Here is a 21,450-nt window from a genome sequence, read left to right on the forward strand (position 1 = left end):
TCCCTTCAACCTCCTTTATTCTCATCTCACTCTCTTCCCTTCAACCTCCTTTACCCTCATCTCACTCTTTCCAATTCAACCTCCTTTACCCTCATCTCACTCTTCCCTTCAACTTCCTTTATTCTCATCTCACTCTCTTCCCTTCAACCTCCTTTACCCTCATCTCATTCTTCCCTTCAACCTCCTTTACCCTCATCTCACTCTCTTCCCTTCAACCTCCTTTACCCTCATTTCACTCTCTCCAATTCAACCTCCTTTACCCTCATCTCACTCTTCCCTTCAACCTCCTTTACCCTCATCTCACTCTCTCTAATTCAACCTCCTTTACCCTCATCTCACTCTTCCCTTCAACCTCCTTTACCCTCATCTCACTCTCTTCCCTTCAACCTCCTTTACCCTCATCTCACTCTCTTCCCTTCAACCTCCTTTACCCTCATCTCACTCTTCCCTTCAACCTCCTTTACCCTCATCTCACTCTCTTGCCTTCAACCTCCTTTACCCTCATCTCACTCTTCCCTTCAACCTCCTTTACCCTCATCTCACTCTCGTTCCTTCAACCTTCTTCACCCTCATCTCACTCTTGCCAATTCAACCTCCTTTACCCTCATCTCACTCTCTTCTCTTCAACATCATCTCACTCTTTCCTATTCAACCTCCTTTACCCTCATCTCACTCTCTTCCCTTCAACCTCCTTTACCTTCATCTCACTCTCGTCTCTTCAACCTCATCTCACTCTTTCCAATTCATCCTCCTTTACCCTCATCTCACTCTCTCTAATTCAACCTCCTTCTTAACCTCATCTCACTCTTTCCAATTCATCCTCCTTTACCCTCATCTCACTCTCTCTAATTCAACCTCCTTTATTCTCATCTCACTCTCTTCCCTTCAACCTCCTTTACCCTCATCTCACTCTTCCCTTCAACCTCCTTTATTCTCATCTCACTCTCTTCCCTTCAACATCCTTTACCCTCATCTCACTCTCTTCCCTTCATCCTCCTTTACCCTCATCTCACTCTCTCTAATTCAACCTCCTTTACCCTCATCTCACTCTTTCCAATTCAACCTCCTTTACCCTAATCTCACTCTCTTCTCTTCAACCTCATCTCACTCTTTCCAATTCATCCTCCTTTACCCTCATCTCACTCTCTTCCCTTCATCCTCCTTTACCCTCATCTCACTCTCTCTAATTCAACCTCCTTTACCCACATCTCACTCTCTCTAATACAACCTCCTTTATTCTCATCTCACTCTCTTCCCTTCAACCTCCTTTACCCTCATCTCACTCTCCTCACTTCAACCTACTTTACCCTCATCTCACTCTCTTCCCTTCATCCTCCTTTACCCTCATCTCACTCTCTCTAATTCAACCTCCTTTACCCACATCTCACTCTCTCTAATTCAACCTCCTTTACCCTCATCTCACTCTTCCCTTCAACCTCCTTTATTCTCATCTCACTCTCTTCCCTTCAACATCCTTTACCCTCATCTCACTCTCTTCCCTTCATCCTCCTTTACCCTCATCTCACTCTCTCTAATTCAACCTCCTTTACCCTCATCTCACTCTTTCCAATTCAACCTCCTTTACCCTCATCTCACTCTTTCCAATTCAACCTCCTTTACCCTCATCTCACTCTCTCTAATTCAACCTCCTTTACCCTCATCTCACTCTTTCCAATTCAACCTCCTTTACCCTCATTTCACTCTTTCCAATTCATCCTCCTTTACCCTCATTTCACTCTCTCTAATTCAACCTCCTTTACCCTCATCTCACTCTCTCTAATTCAACCTCCTTTACCCTCATCTCACTCTCTCTAATTCAACCTCCTTTATTCTCATCTCACTCTCTTCCCTTCAACCTCCTTTACCCTCATCTCACTTTCCTCCCTTCATCCTCCTTTACCCTCATCTCACTCTCGTCCCTTCAACCTCCTTTACACCTCATCTCACTCTCTTCCCTTCAACCACCTTTACCCTCATTTCACTCTCTCTAATTCAACCTCCTTTACCCTCATCTCACTCTTCCCTTCAACCTCCTTTATTCTCATCTCACTCTCTTCCCTTCAACCTCCTTTACCCTCATCCCACTCTTCCCTTCAACCACCTTTACCCTCATCTCACTCTTCCCTTCAACCTCCTTTACCCTCATCTCACTCTCTTCCCTTCAACCTCCTTTACCCTCATTTCACTCTTTCTAATTCAACCTCCTTTACCCTCATCTCACTCTCTTCCCTTCAACCTCCTTTACCCTCATCTCACTCTCGTCCCTTCAACCTCCTTTACCCTCATCTCACTCTTTCCAATTCAATCTCCTTTACCCTCATCTCACTCTTTCCAATTCAACCTACTTTACCCTCATCTCACTCTTTCCAATTCAATCTCCTTTACCCTAATCTAATTCTCTTCTCTTCAACCTCATCTCACTCTTTCCAATTCATCCTCCTTTACCCTCATCTCACTCTCTCTAATTCAACCTCTTTTACCCTCATCTCACTCTCTCTAATTCAACCTCCTTTACCCTCATCTCACTCTTCCCTTCAACCTCCTTTACCCTCATCTCACTCTCTTCCCTTCAACCTCATTTACCCTCATCTCACTCTCTCTAATTCAACCTCCTTTACCCCCATCTCACTCTTCCCTTCAACCTCCTTTACCCTCATCTCACTCTCTCTAATTCAACCTCCTTTACCCACATCTCACTCTCTTCAATTCCCTCTTTTCTAACTGTCCCTTCCTGTGACACACTCCAATGCTCCGAGACAGTCTGGTAAGGGAGGATATGTGGTTTGGTCTGGTGATTCTAATGTGATGTCATTCTCTTTTTAAAGCAGGGAGGATACTTATCCAGCTATGGAATATGTGATCTACAAAGGGAGAACTTCATAGGACAATATTTTCCAGCGCCGCACAGAGGAAAATGGTTATTTCACCATTAAACTAAACCACTGTGAACCAGCTCCTCTTCAGGGTCTGGGGTATTCTGAAGAGGAATCTCGACATAATGCCCTTGGACATTAAACTACTAACAGTATGGATGATGATTTAACAGTGGTTATTGTGAGACTAATGAACAATGACTGTAATGAATAGTTTAATAATCATAGAACTCAAAAGCAAGACGGTGACATACTACGCTGTTAAATAATGAGAAGATAGTGAATTGCATCAGTAGAACGTGACGACCCAGTTTATCAGTAGAATGTGACGACCCAGTTTATCAGTAGAACGTGACGACCCAGTTTATCAGTAGAATATGATGACCCAGTTTATCAGTGGGATATGATGACCCAGTTTATGAGGTTAATGAGCTGGTTGTTTCTTTATATCTTCTCTATTTCCTTCCTCTATTCTCCATTCTATCCTCTATCCCAACCTTCTATTCCTCTATTCTCAGATCTATTCTCTTTCCTAACTTTCTATTCCTCTATTCTCTATTATATCCTCTAACCCAACCTTCTATTCCTCTATTCTCCATTCTATCCTCTATCCCAACCTTCTATTCATCTATTCTCTATTCTATCCTCTAACCAAACCTTCTATCCCAACCTTCTATTCCTCTATTCTCTATTATATCCTCTAACCAAACCTTCTATCCCTCTTTTCTCTATCCCAACCTTCTATCCCTCTATTCTCTATTCTACCCTCTATCCCAACCTTCTATCCCTCTATTCTCTATTCTACCCTCTATCCCAACCTTCTATTCCTCTATTCTCTATTCTGTCCTCTAACCAAACCTTCTATCCCTCTTTTCTCTATTCTACCCTCTAACCCAACCTTCTATTCCTCTATTCTCTATTCTACCCTCTATCCTAACCTTCTATCCCTCTATTCTCTATTCTACCCTCTAACCCAACCTTCTATTCCTCTATTCTTTACTCTATTCCTCGATCCTAGCCTTCTATCCCTCTCTCATTCATGGGCCAGAGTAGTTGATACTGGGTTCTTACAGGGTTCTTTGATGAAAATGTTCTACCTGTCTGGAATCATAAATGGTTCTTCTACAGTGACAAAGTGGACCTTCGTCTAAGGTGTTACACATGTGTTCTAGTGTACTGAAAGGAGAAATCACCTGGGACAGTTTAGCTCCAATTTCGATATTCTTCAGAAACTTGACCAGGAAATCAATGATGCTGGTCCAGGGCCAGATACTGTTGGAGCCGTCAAGAACCATGACAATGTCAAGCTCTTTGGCACACTCTGTAACGGGGCAGTTATTATTGGTGTAACACAACCAATATACAGTATCACATATCACATACAATGTAGAAGTCCGTTAAAGAACATTACATGTTTGTTTTGTACATTAGTGTTTAAACTATAGTTGACAACAGTTTTGACAATAAATGCATTAAATAGTTGGCTTGGGCTGTGGAGAGAGATGAAGAGAGGTGGAGAGAGGTAGAGAGAGAGGTGGAGAGTGGTAGAGAGTGGTGGAGAGAGGAGAGAGGTGGTGAGAGGAGGAGAGAGGTGGAGAGAGTAGAAGAGAGGTGGAGAGAGGAGGAGAGAGGTGGAGAGAGGTGGAGAGAGGATGAGTGAGGTGGAGAGAGGTGGCGAGAGGTGGAGAGATGTGGAGAGAGGAGGAGAGAGGAGGAGTGAGGTGGAGAGAGGAGGAGTGAGGTGGAGAGAGGTGGAGAGAGGTGGAGAGAGGAGGAGTGAGGTGGAGAGAGGAGGAGAGGTGGAGAGAGGTGGAGAGAGATCAAGCGATGTGGAGAGAGGTGGAGAGAGGAAGAGTGAGGTGGAGAGAGGAGGAGAGAGGAGGAGTGAGGTGGAGAGAGGTGGAGAGAGGTGAAGAGAGGTGGAGAGAGGTGAAGAGAGGGAGAATGCTACAACACAGCTCTCCCATCTAGTCCCTCTAAGACCTGTACAAATATTTTTTACTTATATTTCAAAAGTAATGTAATGGACATGCCTTTTAAGTGGTATGCTGGTATGGATATTGAAACACATTCACAGGCTACATTAGAACCCACTTAGAATTCATGTCCATTACTGTGCCTAAAACTACAGAGTGGTGAGGAGCTGTGGAGTTCACTGTACTGTTTACCTTCACTCACTGATCCCTTAGTGTGGAGGGAAGACAGAGATGACAACTCACTAAACTCGGTCCTAACTTGGGCATGCATGGGGGAGTTGAGAGACCGGACAGTAGTTTACGCTAAGCGGAATGTTCTTATGTACACAAGTGATGTCTCTCTCTGGCCACGTGGCTCTGAGGTATGGGAATGGAGGAATGGAGAGTGTTGGGGCGGGGTGGAGAGAGATGGTGAGTAGAGGTTTGAGGGATAGTGTTTCTCTGGTCTGTGTTTTATTTATAATTTTTTATTGAACCTTTATTTAACTAGACAAGTCAGTTAACAACTCATTGTTATTTACAATGACGGCCTCCCAAAAGGCCTCCTGTGGGAACGGTGGCCTGACTTAGAATTCCTCACAATCAAATGTCGACCGCATTATCTACCAAGGGAATTCTCTTCGATTATAATCACAGCCGTATATATTCCCCCCCAAGCTGACACATCGATGGCCCTGAACAAACTTTATTTGACTCTTTGCAAACTGGAAACCACATATCCTGAGGCTGCATTCATTGTAGTTTGGGATTTTAACAAGGCTAATCTGAAAACAAGACTCCCTAAATTGTAGCCGCATATCGATTGCGTAACCAGGGCTGGTAAAACCAACAACATTAAAATGTGTTCTGTGTTGAGAGGAATAGGGGGTGTAGCAGCAAGGTTGCTCAAGATTGACTTCGAAATTAGACGTACTAAGGACATTGGGAGATGCCTTCAAAACCCGCCTCTAGGGGCAGCATTGAACGCGATGCAATTACCATCAAGTAGGCTTGGGTTTTGCTAGGGTGCTGCGGATCAGGATGGCGGATGGGCTTAAGCCGCGAACTCCAACTCTGAGGGTCATGTGTTTAATAACCCTAACCCAATCCCAAACCTTAACCATTAACTTAACCAATTGGAATGAATGCGAAACTTAACAGTGTAGTTGTTTCTGTGTGTAAAGGGAGGAGTGTGAGGGGTACTGTCGTCTAGCGAGAGTTAGGGTGAACTTGTACCTTGCACAGCCGGGGCGATGGAGTTGAGCACCTGGAAGGTTGAGCTGACATTGGTACAGACCCCAGAGATGTATGTCTGCTGACCACACATGTAGCCGTACTGTGGACCACAGGCCTGGAAGACAAGAGCACACACGTGCGCACACACACACTTGTCACGGCGGGATCTGAAAGTCCTTACATGAGCAGTGAGACAGAGAGAGGGACAGAGAGAGAGAGACAGAGAGAGAGACAGAGAGAGAGAGACAGAGACAGAGAGAGATAGACAGAGAGAGAGAGAGAGAGAGAGAGAGAGAGCGAGAGAGAGAAAAAAAATGAGATGGGGTCTGCAATTGCAAACAATATTTGGAAAATGGAATTACTTTAAATACTAGAACTCCTCCAGATGATGTCCTTAGTGTTTTCCTACAGTTTACTCCCCATATGAGGGATGTATGAGTTTACAACTCAAACCACTATTGATGAATCTGTTTTGTTTAACAACCGTACATTGTGTGTGATATATATGTCAGCTCTACATACAGTAACAACCGTACAGTGTGTGTGATATACAGTTGAAGTCGGAAGTTTACATACACTTAGGTTGGTCATTAAAATCGTTTTTCAACCACTCCACAAATTTCTTGTTAACAAACTATAGTTTTGGTAAGTCGGTTAGGACATCTACTTTGTGCATGACACAAGTCATTTTTACAACAATAGTTTATAGACAGATTATTTCACTTATAATTCACTGTATCGCAATTCAAGTGGGTCAGACGTTTACATACACTAAGTTGACTGTGCCTTCAAACAGCTTGGAAAATTCCAGAAAATTATGTCATGGCTTTAGAAGCTTCTGATAGGCTAATTGACATCATTTGAGTCAATTGGAGGTGTACCTATGGATGTATTTCAAGGTCTACCTTCAAACTCAGTGCCTCTTTTCTTGACATCATGGGAAAATCAAAAGAAATCAGCCAAGACCTCAGACAAAAATGGAGACCTCCACAAGTCTGGTTCATCCTTGGGAGCAATTTCCAAACACCCGAAGGTATCACGTTCATCTGTACAAACAATAGTACGCAAGTATAAACACTATGGGGCCACGCAGTCGTCATACCGCTCAGGAAGGAAACGTGTTATGTCTCCTAGAGCTGAATGTAAAAGTGCAAATCAATCCCAGAACAACAGCAAAGGACCTTGTGGTCTGGGTACAAAAGTATCTATGTCCACAGTAAAACGAGTCCTACATCAACATAACCTGAAAGGCTGCTCAGCAAGGAAGAAGCTACTGCTCCAAAATCGCCATTAAAAGCCAGACTACGGTTTGCAACTGCACATGGGGACAAAGATCATTCTTTTGGAGAAATGTCCTCTGGTCTGACGAAACAAAAATAGAACTGTTTGGCCATAATGACCATCGTTATGTTTGGAGGAAAAAGGGGGAGGCCTGCAAGCCGAAGAACACCATCCCAACCGTGAAGCACGGGGGTGGCAGCATCATGTTGTGGGGGTGCTTTGCTGCAGGAGGGACTGGTGCACTTCACAAAATAGATGGCATCCTGAGGAAGGAAAATTGTGTGGATATATGGAAGTAACATCTCAAGACTGGCAGACATATCAGTGTGGATGACGGATCACCACCTCAAGCTGAACCTCGGCAAGACGGAGCTGCTCTTCCTCCCGGGGAAGGACTGCCTGTTCCATGATCTCGCCATCACGGTTGACAACTCCATTGTGTCCTCCTCCCAGAGCGCTAAGAACCTTGGCGTGATCCTGGACAACACCCTGTCGTTCTCAACCAACATCATGGCGGTGGCCCGTTCCTGTAGGTTCATGCTCTACAACATCCGCAGAGTACGACCCTGCCTCACACAGGAAGCGGTGCAGGTCCTAATCCAGGCACTTGTCATCTCCCGTCTGGATTACTGCAACTCGCTGTTGGCTGGGCTCCCTGCCTGTGCCATTAAACCCCTACAACTCATCCAGAACGCCGCAGCCCGTCTGGTGTTCAACCTTCCCAAGTTCTCTCACGTCACCCCGCTCCTCCGCTCTCTCCACTGGCTTCCAGTTGAAGCTCGCATCCGCTACAAGACCATGGTGCTTGCCTACGGAGCTGTGAGGGGAACGGCACCGCAGTACCTCCAGGCTCTGATCAGGCCCTACACCCAAATAAGGGCACTGCGTTCATCCACCTCTGGCCTGCTCGCCTCCCTACCACTGAGGAAGTACAGTTCCCGCTCAGCCCAGTCAAAACTGTTCGCTGCTCTGGCCCCCCAATGGTGGAACAAACTCCCTCACGACGCCAGGACAGCAGAGTCAATAACCACCTTCCGGAGACACCTGAAACCCCACCTCTTCAAGGAATACCTAGGATAGGATAAGTAATCCTTCTCACCCCCCCTTAAATGATTTAGATGCACTATTGTAAGTGGCTGTTCCACTGGATGTCAGAAAGTGAATTCACCAATTTGTAAGTCGCTCTGGATAAGAGCGTCTGCTAAATGACTTAAATGTAATGTAAATGTAAGACATCAGAACTTAAAGCTTGGTCGCAAATGGACAATGACGTCAAGCATACACCCAAAGTTGTGGCACAACGGTTTAAGGACAACAAAGTCAAGGCCTTGGAGTGGCCATTACAAAGCCCTGACCTCAATCCTATAGAAAATGTGTGGGCAGAGCTGAAAAAGTGTGTGCAAGCAAGGAGGCCTACAAAACTGACTCAGTTACACCAGCTCTGTCAGGAGGAATGGGCCAACATTCACCCAACTTATTGTGGACGGCTTGTGAAAGGCTACCTGAAACGTTTGACCCAAGTTAAACAATTTAAAGGCAATGCTACCAAATACTATTTGAGTGTATGTGAACTTCTGACCCACTGGGAATGTGATGAAAGAAATAAAAGTTTAAATATATCATTCTCTCTACTATTATTCTGACATTTTGCGTTCTTAAAATAAAGTGGTGATCCTAAATGACCTAAGACAGGGAATTTTTACTAGGATTAAATGTCAGGAATTGTGAAAAACTGAGTTTAAATATATTTGGCTAATGTGTACGTAAACCTCCGACTTTAACTGTATATGTCATCTCTACATACAGTAACAACTGTACAGTCCACTGGCTCTTGCAGTCCAGGGCTGCCATCTACATTGTCACGTGTCCTCTTACCAGAAAGCCTCCTTGAGGGTTGGTAACCAACGTCGTTCCCATGGTCATGTTTTCCTTGACTTCGTGTAAGTTAGGAATTGTTGTGTTTTCTGGGAAAATATGGAATAAAGTCAGTGAAAGAAAGAAAAAACAGCTGCTCAAATTCCTGTATAATTTTCCCATAGAAAGACAGACCATAGACAGACCACCCCTCAAGCCCCTCTTGAACCCCTCCGGACTTCACTTTTAACAATGTGCACTATTGACATGTAGTTATTTATAGGATCGTTCATTACTTGAGCTATGATCTAACTCTACAGTCTTCATATTTTGTTTTCCAGCATAAATGCGTTAGTCTGGTAAGAGCATTACTCTAGCTATGCCAGGGTTGTGAGTTTTGATTCCAGCTGGGGTCACAAATACTGAAATGTATGCATGCTCTCACTGTTGTAAGTCTGTTAGGGTGAACATGTCTGCTAAATGGTATATCCTCTATGTATAATTACATGTGATGTCATGTCTTGTTATGTCTGTTCCTGTCCTTTCTCTTCATTCTCTCTCTCTGCTGGTCTTTTTAGGTTACCTTCTCTGTCTCTCATTCCTCAGCTGTTCTACATCTGCCCTAACTAGCTCATTCTCTCTTTCCCCACCTGTTCTCTCTTCCCCCTCTGATTAGGTCTCTATTTCTTTCTCTGTTCCTGCTACTTTCAGTGTCTGATTCTTGTTTGTGTTTTTTGATGCCAGAAGCAAGCTGTCGTCTCGTTTGCTTCCACCTTGTCCTGTCCTGTCGGAGTCTGCATGCATGGCAGGTGCAACCTGCATTATACTACGTTCTTTTGTTCCATTGACTACGTTGGAAGAGGATTTATGCCATTCCTGTTTTTTATTAAAGAACTCTGTTTTCTGTTAAAACCGCGTTTGGGTCTTCACTCAAGTTCATAACAGAAGAATCAGACCAAGAATGGACCCAGCGGCTCCGGACCCTTTTCACTCCGCCGTCGAGATCCAGGGAGCGATGCTAGGCAGACACGAGGAGGAATTGTCTGCTGCTCAACATGCCGTTGAGACCCTGGCCGTCCAAGTCTCCGACCTCACAAGACGGGTTCACCAACTCCACCTCGATCCACCGCCCACTTCCAGGGTTTCCGAGTCTCCGAGTCCAGGATCAACAACCCGCCGTGTTACTCTGGGGAGCCCACTGAGTGCCGCTCATTCCTCACTCAGTGTGATGTGGTGTTCTCTCTCCAGCCCAACACTTACTCCAGGAGCGCAGCCCGCATCGCCTACGTCATTTCTCTCCTTACCGGACGGGCACGTGAGTGGGGCACGGCAGTCTGGGAGGCGAGGGCTGAGTGTATTAACCAGTATCAGGACTTTAAGGAGGAGATGATACGGGTTTTTGACCGTTCTGTTTTTTGGCGAGGAGGCTTCCAGGGCCCTGTCTTCCCTATGTCAGGGGAATAGATCCATAACGGATTATTCTATTGAGTTTCGCACTCTCGCTGCCTCTAGTGACTGGAACGAGCCGGCTTTGCTCGCTCGTTTTCTGGAGGGTCTCCACGTCGAGGTTAAGGATGAGATCCTCTCCCGGGAGGTTCCTTCCAGTCTGGACTCCTTAATAGCTCTCGCTATTCGCATAGAGCGACGGTTTGATCTTCGTCGCCGAGCTCGTGGAAAGGAGCTCACGTTCTCCGTTGCTCCCCTCTCCACATCACTGCCACCTGCCGCATCACTGCCACCCTCCTCCGCCGGCTCGGATGCTGAGCCTATGCAGCTGGGGGGTATTCGCATCTCGGCCAAGGAGAGGGAACGGAGAATCACCAATCGCCTCTGTCTCTACTGCGGCTCCGCTGGTCATTTTGTCACCTCATGTCCAGTAAAAGGCCAGAGCTCATCAGTAAGAGGAGGGCTACTGGTGAGCGCAACTACTCAGGCCTCTCCTTCTGGATCACGCACTACCTTTCCGGTCCATCTCCGCTGGCCCGGTTCATCTGCTTCCTGCAGTGCCTTGATAGACTCTGGGGCGGAGGGCTGTTTTATGGACGAGACCTGGGCTCGGGAACATGACATTCCTCTCAGACAGTTAGGGGAGCCCAGGGCCTTGTTCGCTTTAGATGGTAGTTCTCTCCCCAAGATTCAGCGTGAGACGCTGCCTTTAACCCTCACTGTCTCTGGTAATCATAGCGAAACCATTTCTTTTTTAATTTTTCGTTCACCTTTTACACCTGTTGTTTTGGGTCATCCCTGGCTAGTGCGCCATAACCCTTCTATTAATTGGTCTAGTAATACTATCCTATCCTGGAATGTTTCTTGTCATGTAACCTGTTTAATGTCTGCTATCCCTCCTGTTTCCTCTGTCTCTTCTTCACAGGAGGAGCCTGGCGATTTGACAGGGGTGCCGGAGGAGTATCACGATCTGCGCACGGTGTTCAGTCGTTCCAAGGCCACATCTCTCCCTCCACACCGGTCGTATGACTGTAGTATTGATCTCCTTCCGGGAACTACTCCCCCCCGGGGTAGATTATACTCTCTGTCGGCTCCCGAACGTAAGGCTCTCGAGGATTATTTGTCGGTTTCGCTCGACGCCGGTACCATAGTCTCCTCCTCCTCCCCCGCCGGCGCGGGGTTCTTTTTGTTCAGAAGAAGGACGGGTCCCTGCGCCCATGCGTGGTTTATCGAGGGCTGAATGACATAACAGTTAAGAATCGTTATCCGCTTCCTCTTATGTCTTCAGCCTTCGAGATCCTGCAGGGAGCCAGGTTTTTCACCAAATTGGACCTTCGTAACGCCTACCATCTCGTGCGCATCAGGGAGGGGGACGAGTGGAAGACGGCGTTTAACACTCCGTTAGGGCACTTTGAATACCGGGTTCTTCCTTTCGGCCTCGTTAACGCTCCAGCTGTCTTTCAGGCACTAGTTAACGACGTCCTGAGAGACATGCTGAACATTTTTTGTTTTCGTTTACATGGATGATATCCTGATTTTTTCACCGTCTCTCTCGATTCATGTTCAGCACGTGCGCCGCGTCCTCCAGCGCCTTTTGGAGAACTGTCTTTATGTGAAGGCTGAGAAGTGCACTTTTCATGCCGCCTCTGTCCCTTTTTCTCGGTTCCGTTATTTCCGCTGAGGGCATTAAGATGGATCCCGCTAAGGTCCAGGCTGTCATTGATTGGCCCGTTCCTAAGTCACGCGTCGAGCTGCAGCGCTTTCTGGGCTTCGCTAATTTCTACCGTCGTTTCATCCGTAATTTCGGTCAGGTGGCAGCTCCCCTCACAGCCCTTACTTCTGTTAAGACGTGCTTTAAGTGGTCCGTTTCCGCCCAGGGAGCTTTTGATCTTCTTAAGAATCGTTTTACATCCGCACCTATTCTTGTTACACCTGACATCTCTAGACAGTTTGTTGTTGAGGTTGACGCGTCAGAGGTGGGCGTGGGAGCCATTCTTTCTCAGCGCTCTCTCTGACAGCAAGGTCCATCCTTGCGCGTTTTTCTCTCATCGCTTATCGCCGTCAGAACGTAACTATGATGTTGGTAATCGCTTGAACTGCTCGCCATCCGCTTAGCCCTAGGCGAATGGCGACAGTGGTTGGAGGGCGACCGTTCCTTTGTCGTTTGGACTGACCATAGGAACCTTGAGTACATCCGTTCAGCCAAACGACTTAATGCGCGTCAGGCTCGTTGGGCTCTGTTTTTCGCTCGTTTCGAGTTTGTTATTTCTTATCGTCCGGGCTCAAAAACACCAAACCTGATGCTTTATCTCGTCTCTTCAGTTCTTCTGAGGTCTCCACCGACCCCGATGGGATTCTCCCTGAGGGGCGTGTTGTCGGGTTGACTGTCTGGGGAATTGAGAGGCAGGTAAAGCAAGCACTCGCTCACACTCCGTCGCCGCGAGCTTGTCCTAGGAACCTTCTGTTCGTTCCCGTTCCTACTCGTCCGGCCGTTCTTCAGTGGGCCCACTCTGCCAAGTTAGCCGGCCACCCCGGCCTTCGAACGCTCGCTTCCATTCGCCAGCGTTTCTGGTGGCCCACTCGGGAACGTGACGCGTCGATTTGTCGCCGCTTGTTCGGTCTGCGCGCAGACTAAATCTGGGAACTCTCCTCCTGCCGGCCGTCTCAGACCTTCCCATTCCCTCTCGACCGTGGTCTCACATCGCTTTAGATTTTATCACCGGACTGCCTTCATCAGCGGGGAGGACAGTTATTCTTAATCGATAGATTCTCTAAGGCGGCTCATTTCATTCCTCTCGATAAGCTCCCTTCTGCTAAGGAGACGGCTCAGATCATTATCGAGAATGTTTTCCGAATTCATGGCCTCCGTCTGACGTCGTTTCCGACAGAGGCCCGCAGTTCACGTCTCAATTTTGGAGGAGTTTTGCCGTTTGATTGGGGCTTCCGTCAGTCTCTCGTCCGGCTTTCATCCCCAGTCTAACGGTCAAGCGAACGGGCCAATCAGACTGTTGGTCGCATTTACGCAGTCTTTCTTTTCGTAACCCTGCGTCTTGGTCAGAACAGCTCCCCTGGGCAGAGTACGCCCACAACTCGCTTCCCTCGTCTGCTACCGGTCTATCCCCTTTTCAGTGTAGCCTCGGGTACCAGCCTCCGCTGTTCTCATCTCAGCTCGCCGAGTCCTGCGTCCCCTCCGCTCAGGCTTTTGTCCAGCGTTGCGGCGCACCTGGAAGGGGTCAGGTCAGCACTTTGCCGTAATAGGGCGCAGACTGTGAGGGCCGCTAATAAGCGTAGGACCAAGAGTCTTAGATATTGTTGCGGTCATGGCTCTCCACTCAGAACCTTCCCCTTAAGACAGCTTCTCGCAAGTTGGCCCCGCGGTTCATTGGTCCGTTCCGTATTTCCCAGGTCATTAATCCTGTCGCAGTGCGACTTCTTCTCCACGCTATCTTCGTCGCGTTCACCCGGTCTTCCATGTCTCCTGTGTTAAGCCCGTTCTTCGCGCCCCCGCTCGTGGCCCCCCCCCCATCCTTGTCGAGGGCGCACCCATCTACAGGGTTCGTAAGATTTTGGACATGCGCCCTCGGGGCCGTGGTCATCAGTACCTAGTGGATTGGGAGGGGTACGGTCCTGAGGAGAGGAGTTGGGTTCCCTCTCGGGACGTGCTGGACCGTTCGCTGATCGATGATTTCCTCCGTTGCCGCCAGGTTTCCTCCTCGAGTGCGCCAGGAGGCGCTCGGTGAGTGGGGGGTACTGTCATGTCTTGTTATGTCTGTTCCTGTCCTTTCTCTTCATTCTCTCTCTCTGCTGGTCTTTTTAGGTTACCTTCTCTGTCTCTCATTCCTCAGCTGTTCTACATCTGCCCTAACTAGCTCATTCTCTCTTTCCCCACCTGTTCTCTCTTCCCCCTCTGATTAGGTCTCTATTTCTTTCTCTGTTCCTGCTACTTTCAGTGTCTGATTCTTGTTTGTGTTTTTTGATGCCAGAAGCAAGCTGTCGTCTCGTTTGCTTCCACCTTGTCCTGTCCTGTCGGAGTCTGCATGCATGGCAGGTGCAACCTGCATTATACTACGTTCTTTTGTTCCATTGACTACGTTGGAAGAGGATTTATGCCATTCCTGTTTTTTATTAAAGAACTCTGTTTTCTGTTAAAACCGCGTTTGGGTCTTCACTCAAGTTCATAACATGTGATCTCTGTCTAGCAGCATTTTAAAGAAGAAAAGAAGCCATCAAGCTATAGGACAATACAGCTATTGTAAGACTGACACTGTATATGACCAGATTGTCATGTGGAGGACAGATACCCTTATCTCTTACTGTCACGTTCTGACCATCGTTCGTGTGTTTTTTCCTTGTTTTAGTGTTGGCCAGGACGTGAGCTGGGTGGGCATTCTATGTTGTGTGTCTGGTTTATCTATTTCTATGTTTGGTCTGATATGGTTCTCAATCAGAGGCAGGTGTTAGTCATCGTCTCTGATTGGGAACCATATTTAGGTAGCCTGTTTTGTGTTGGGTTTTGTGGGTGATTGTTCCTGTCTCTGTGTTTGTTGCACGAGATAGGGCTGTTTCAGTTTTTTCACATTTCTTGTTTTGTAGATACCAAAACAACAGATAATGTTCATGTTAAATATATAATAAATTATATTATGTATTCCAAATGTAATTGATTAAATTCCATTAAATTGATTTAATAATCCTAACTAGGCTCAACCCATTGGGCGGTGCTCAATTGGCCCAGCGTCGTCCGGGTTTGACAGGGGTAGTCCGTCATTGTAAAATAAGAATTTGTTCTTAATTAAGTGACTTTCCTCGTTAAATAAACGTTCAATAAAATAAATAATAAACCTTGCCTGCTGGAAGTGAGTCAGTATCAGGGCAGGGGTCAAATCCATTTAATTTCAGTCAATGAAGTTTCCTTCCTTAATTTACTTTACTGAAATGGAATTGACCCCAACCTTGTTCAGTATTGAGTCAGCGTCATTAGAAGGCCAGAAGCTGAAGCATGAAGCAGTGGAATGGAGTCATATTGGTTATCTGGTTAGTTAATGATAATACAGTTGTGAGTGAATGAGATGAGACGTTAAAATCCTGTTTATGTAGTGTCTTCCTGTTCTGCTGTTGTGCTGCTGTGCTTGACGTCCTGTCCAGCACACTGCCAGGGAGGCAGGGAGTCCCAGACCAGACCAGCACACCATACAATATTAGTGGGGTCCTGTGTGGCTCAGTCGGTAGAGCATAGTGCTTGACGCCAAGCGTTGAGGATCAATAACGCAGTATCAATGTAAAAAAGTACACACAGCACGACTTGTGTAACTATGGACAAAAGCGTCCTAAATGGGATATATTTAGAGGCTAAACTTAAAGCTAAGTGCTGACCCTTGAGGACCCTAATTGTAAACCTAACACAAACACAACACGTTTGTAAAAACTTTCCTTGTGGGGACCAACCCTAAATGTCCCCAGTTAACCCTACCCTAATTGTAAACCTAACCCTTAACCTAACAAGGAAGTTAAATAGCCTCTTTCCTTGTGGGGACACACGAAATGTCCCCAGTTGTCCATGTTTTCCTTGTTTTACTATACTTGACCTCACAAGGATAGTTATAACACACACACACACACACACACACACACACACACACACAGGTTCTCACCAGGCAGCTCCAGTTTGATACATCTAGGGTTTGATCCTTGACCCACACGGCATTTGTAGACATCTCCAGTCCGTTTGGCTGGCTGGCCGGCCAGGGGAGAACCAATCAGCACCCTTTAAAGAGAGACAAAGGAGAGAGGTTAGCAGACTATTCCATACCCCAGCCACCATACATTTGACAGGATATGGTGACATTGTAAGCAACAACTGGAAATCACCTCATGACCAGGGGTTGAGTTCTTGGTTTTTCTCACTAACAAAACACTATTTTTATTATTATTTTTTTTCACCTTTATTTAACCAGGTAGGCAAGTTGAGAACAAGTTCTCATTTACAATTGCGACCTGGCCAAGATAAAGCAAAGCAGTTCGCCACATACAACGATACAGAGTTACACATTGAGTAAAACAAACATACAGTCAATGATACAGTATCAACAAGTCTATAAGTATATATAAGTATATATGTCTATAAGTCTATAAGTATATATATATATATATATATACTTATAGACTTATAGACTTACTTATATATATATATATATATATATATATATATACTTATAGACTTATAGACTTATATACTTATATATACTTATAGACTTGTTGATACTGTATTATTGACTGTATGTTTGTTTTACTCAATGTGTAACTCTGTATCGTTGTATGTGGCGAACTGCTTTGCTTTATCTTGGCCTATAAGAATCTTAACTATAAGAAAAGGTATCTGAAAAAGTGCAGTGGAAAGTATACATTTGAACAGTTAGGCCTACCATGTTTACTCATTACGTTGTTTACATGTTCTGAGTGAGTAACCCACACTCTGTGTTGCAATACAGCTTGTTAGCTGAGTGTGATAACAAACTCCAGCTGGGTTTGGTTCTCTCTCAGAAATCTTTTGAGTAGGATACGAGTCTAAACTATGCTAGTTATCTGCTAGCATGTAAACAGTCCGCTAATTAACATTCCACCCTCCTAATGGCCCCTGATCACCTAAAGAGGGAGCCAGCGGTGGGAACACACAAACACACACAGCCATCTGAGAGAGAGAAAGCTGTAATCATCTCAGATCACACAGCTACAGTTACATACTGTATAGACATCTGTGCCTGACCCTCACTGTCCGAGCACTCTGTCCAGGCACACTGACCTAGCTGTCCTATCACACTTACCTAGCTGTCCTAGCACACTGACCTAGCTGTCCTTGCACACTGACCTAGCTGTCCTAGCACACTGACCTAGCACTCTGTCCTAGCACACTGACCTAGCACTCTGTCCAAGCACACTGTCCAAGCACACTGAACGAGCACACTGTCCTAGCACTCTGTCCTAGCACACTGAACTAGCACTCTGTCCAAGCACTCTGTCCAAGCACTCTGAACTCTGAACTAGCACACTGACCTAACACTCCGACATAGCATTCTGTCCAAGCACACTGTCCAAGCACACTGTCCTAGCACACTGAACTAGCACACTGACCTAGCACTCTGTCCTAGCACACTGGCCTCTGTCCAAGCACACTGTCCAAGCACACTGACCTAGCACACTGACCTAGCACACTGTCCTAGCACTCTGACCTAGCATTCTGTCCAAGCACACTGTCCAAGCACACTGTCCGAGCACACTGAACTAGCACACTGACCTAGCACTCTGTCCTAGCACACTGGCCTAGCACTCTGTCCAAGCACACTGTCCAAGCACACTGTCCGAGCACACTGACCTAGCACAGTCCTAGTCCAAGCACACTGAACTAGCACACCTAGCACATCCAAGCACAGAACTAGCACACTGACCTAGCACTCTGTCCAGCACACTGACCTAGTCCAAGAACACACTGTCCAGAACTCTGTCCAGCAGCACACTGACCAAGCACACTGAACTGTCCTAGCACTCTGTCCAAGCACACTGACACTAGCACACTGACCTGAAAGCACACTGTCCAAGCACACTGTCCTAGCACACTGACCAAGCACACTGACCTAGCACTCTAACCTAGCACTCTGTCCAAGCACTGACTGCACTCTGTCCAAGCACACTGACCTAGCACTCTGACCTAGCACTGACTAGAACTAGCACACTGTCCAAGCACACTGTCCTAGCACACTGACCTAGCACACTGAACTAGCACACTGTCCTAGCACACTGACCTAGCACCTGTCCAAGCACTCTGTCCTAGCACTCTGTCCAAGCACACTGACCTAGCACTCTGTCCTAGCACTGTCTGACCTAGCACACTGTCCAAGCACACTGTTCAAGCACACTGCACACTGTCTAGCACACTGACCTAGCACACTGTCCAAGCACACTGTCCTAGCACACTGACCTAGCACTCTGTCCAAGCACTCTGTCCTAGCACACTGTCCAAGCACCAAGCACACTGTCCTAGCACACTGACCTAGCACTCTCCTAGCACACTCCTAGCAGACCAGCACTGACCTAGCACTCAAGCACACTGAACCTAGCACACTGTCCAAGCACACTGACCTAGCACACTGACCTAGCTCACTGACCTAGCACTCTGTCCTAGCTCACTGACCTAGCACTCTGTCCAAGCACACTGACCTAGCACTCTGTCCTAGCACACTGTCCAAGCACTGACTAGCACTCTGTCCAAGCACACTGTTCAAGCACACTGACCTAGCACACTGACCTAGCACACTGTCAAGCACACTGACCTAGCACTCTGACCTAGCACTCTGTCCAGCACTCTGCACACTGACCTAGCACTCTGTCCAAGCACACTGACACAGCACACTGTCCAAGCACACTGACCTAGCACACTGTCCAAGCACTCTGTCCAAGCACACTGCCTAGCACACTGACCTAGCACACTGTCCTAGCACACTGTCCAAGCACACTGACCTAGCACACTGACCTAGCACTCTATCCAAGCACACTGACCTAGCACACTGACCTAGCACTCTGTCAAGCACACTGACCTAGCACTCTGTCCAAGCACTCTGTCCAAGCACACTGACCTAGCACTCTGTCCAAGCACTCTGTGACCCACAGCACACTGACCTAGCACACTGTCCTAGCACACTGTCCTAGCACACTGCAGCACAAGCACACTGAACTAGCACACTGTCCAAGCACACTGTCCACACTGACCACACTGACCTAGCACACTGACCTAGCACTCTGTCCAAGCACACTGACCTAGCACTCTGTCCTAGCACACTGTCCTAGCACACTGACCTAGCACTCTGTCCAAGCACACTGACTTAGCACTCTGTCCAAGCACTCTGTCCAAGCACACTGACCTAGCACTCTGTCCAAGCACACTGACCTAGCACTCTGTAGCCAAGCACACTGACCTAGCACTCTGTCCAAGCACACTGACCTGCACCTGTCCAAGCACACTGTCCTAGCACACTGACCTTGCTCACTGACCTAGCACTCTGTCCAAGCACACTGACCTAGCACACTGTCCTAGCACACTGTCCAAGCACACTGACCTAGCACTCTGTCCAAGCACACTGTCCAAGCACACTGTAGCACACTGACCTGCAACTGTCCAGCACTCTGTCCAAGCACACTGACCTAGCACACTGAACTAGCACACTGACCTAGCACACTGTCCAAGCACTCTGTCCAAGCACACTGACCTAGCACTCTGTCTGTCATAGCACACTGACCTAGCTCACTGACCTAGCACTCTGTCCAAGCACTCTGTCCTAGCACTGACCAAGCACACTGAACTAGCACACTGACCTAGCACTCTGTCCTAGCACACTGACCTAGCACACTGTTCAAGCACACTGTTCTAGCACACTGTCCTAGCACACTGTCCAAAGCACACTGACCAGCACACTGACCTAGCACTCTGTCCCTAGCACACTGTCCAAGCACACTGTTCAAGCACACCGACCTAGCACACTGACCTAGCTGTAGCACACTGACCTAGTGACCTAGCACACTGACCTAGCACACTGTAGCACACTGAAGCACACTGTTCAAGCACACTGACCTAGCACTCTGTCCAAGCACACTGTCCAAGCACACTGTCCTAGCACACTGTCCTAGCACTCTGTCCAAGCACACTGACCTAGCACTCTGACCTAGCACTCTGTCCTAGCACTCTGTCCAAGCACACTGTCCAAGCACACTGACCTAGCACACTGAACTAGCACACTGTCCTAGCACACTGTCCTAGCACACTGTCCTAGCACTCTGTCCAAGCACTCTGTCCAAGCACACTGAACTAGCACTGACCTAGCACTCTGTCCTAGCACACTGACCTAGCACTCTGTCCAAGCACACTGACCTAGCACACTGAACTAGCACACTGTCCAAGCACACTGACTAGCACACTGACCTAGCACTCTGTCCAAGCACTCTGTCCAAGCACACTGTCCAAGCACACTGACCAAGCACACTGACCAAGCACACTGACCTAGCACACTGACCTAGCACTCTGACCTAGCACTCTGACCTAGCACTCTGACCTAGCACTCTGTCCAAGCACACTGACCTAGCACACTGTTCAAGCACACTGTTCTAGCACACTGAACTAGCACTGTCCAAGCACACTGTCCTAGCACACTGACCTAGCTCACTGACCTAGCACTCTATCCAAGCACACTGACCTAACACTCTGACCTAGCACTCTGACCTAGCACTCTGTCCAAGCACTGTTCAAGCACACTGTTCTAGCACACTGTCCTAGCACACTGTCCAAGCACACTGTCCTAGCACACTGACCTAGCACTCTGTCCAAGCACACTGTCCTAGCACACTGACCTAGCACTCTGTCCAAGCACTCTGTCCTAGCACACTGACCAAGCACACTGTCCTAGCACACTGACCTAGCACTCTGTCCAAGCACACTGACCTAGCACACTGTCCAAGCAAGCACACTGTCCAAGCACACTGACTAGCACACTGTCCTAGCACACTGTTCAAGCACACTGCACACTCCTAGCACACTGTCCAAGCACACTGTCCAAGCACTCTGTCCAAGCACACTGACCTAGCACTCTGACTGTCTAGCACACTGACCTAGCACTGACCTAGCACACTGAACTAGCACACTAGCACACTGACCTAGCACACTGACCTAGCACTCTGTCCTAGCACACTGACCTAGCACTCTGTCCAAGCACACTGACCTAGCACACTGTCCTAGCACACTGACCTAGCACTCTGTCCTAGCA

General features: G+C 47.4%; 1 protein-coding gene across 2 annotated transcripts in view; it reads right to left on the bottom strand.

Annotated features, from left to right (window-relative positions):
• itga1 (integrin, alpha 1) overlaps positions 1-21,450 on the bottom strand; it is a 95,679-nt gene that overhangs the window by 29,392 nt on the left and 44,837 nt on the right. For both annotated transcript variants that reach the window (XM_064977484.1, XM_064977483.1), the window contains exons 3-6: positions 16,297-16,409; positions 9,221-9,309; positions 6,065-6,179; positions 4,067-4,194 (exon numbers count right to left, since the gene is read on the bottom strand). In XM_064977484.1, the coding sequence (XP_064833556.1) occupies positions 4,067-4,194; positions 6,065-6,179; positions 9,221-9,309; positions 16,297-16,409 (445 nt within the window). The remainder of the gene's footprint in view (positions 1-4,066; positions 4,195-6,064; positions 6,180-9,220; positions 9,310-16,296; positions 16,410-21,450) is intronic.

This window comes from Oncorhynchus masou, chromosome 11 (genome assembly GCF_036934945.1).
Source record: "Oncorhynchus masou masou isolate Uvic2021 chromosome 11, UVic_Omas_1.1, whole genome shotgun sequence".
In the NCBI taxonomy this organism is placed as follows: Eukaryota; Metazoa; Chordata; class Actinopteri; order Salmoniformes; family Salmonidae; genus Oncorhynchus; species Oncorhynchus masou.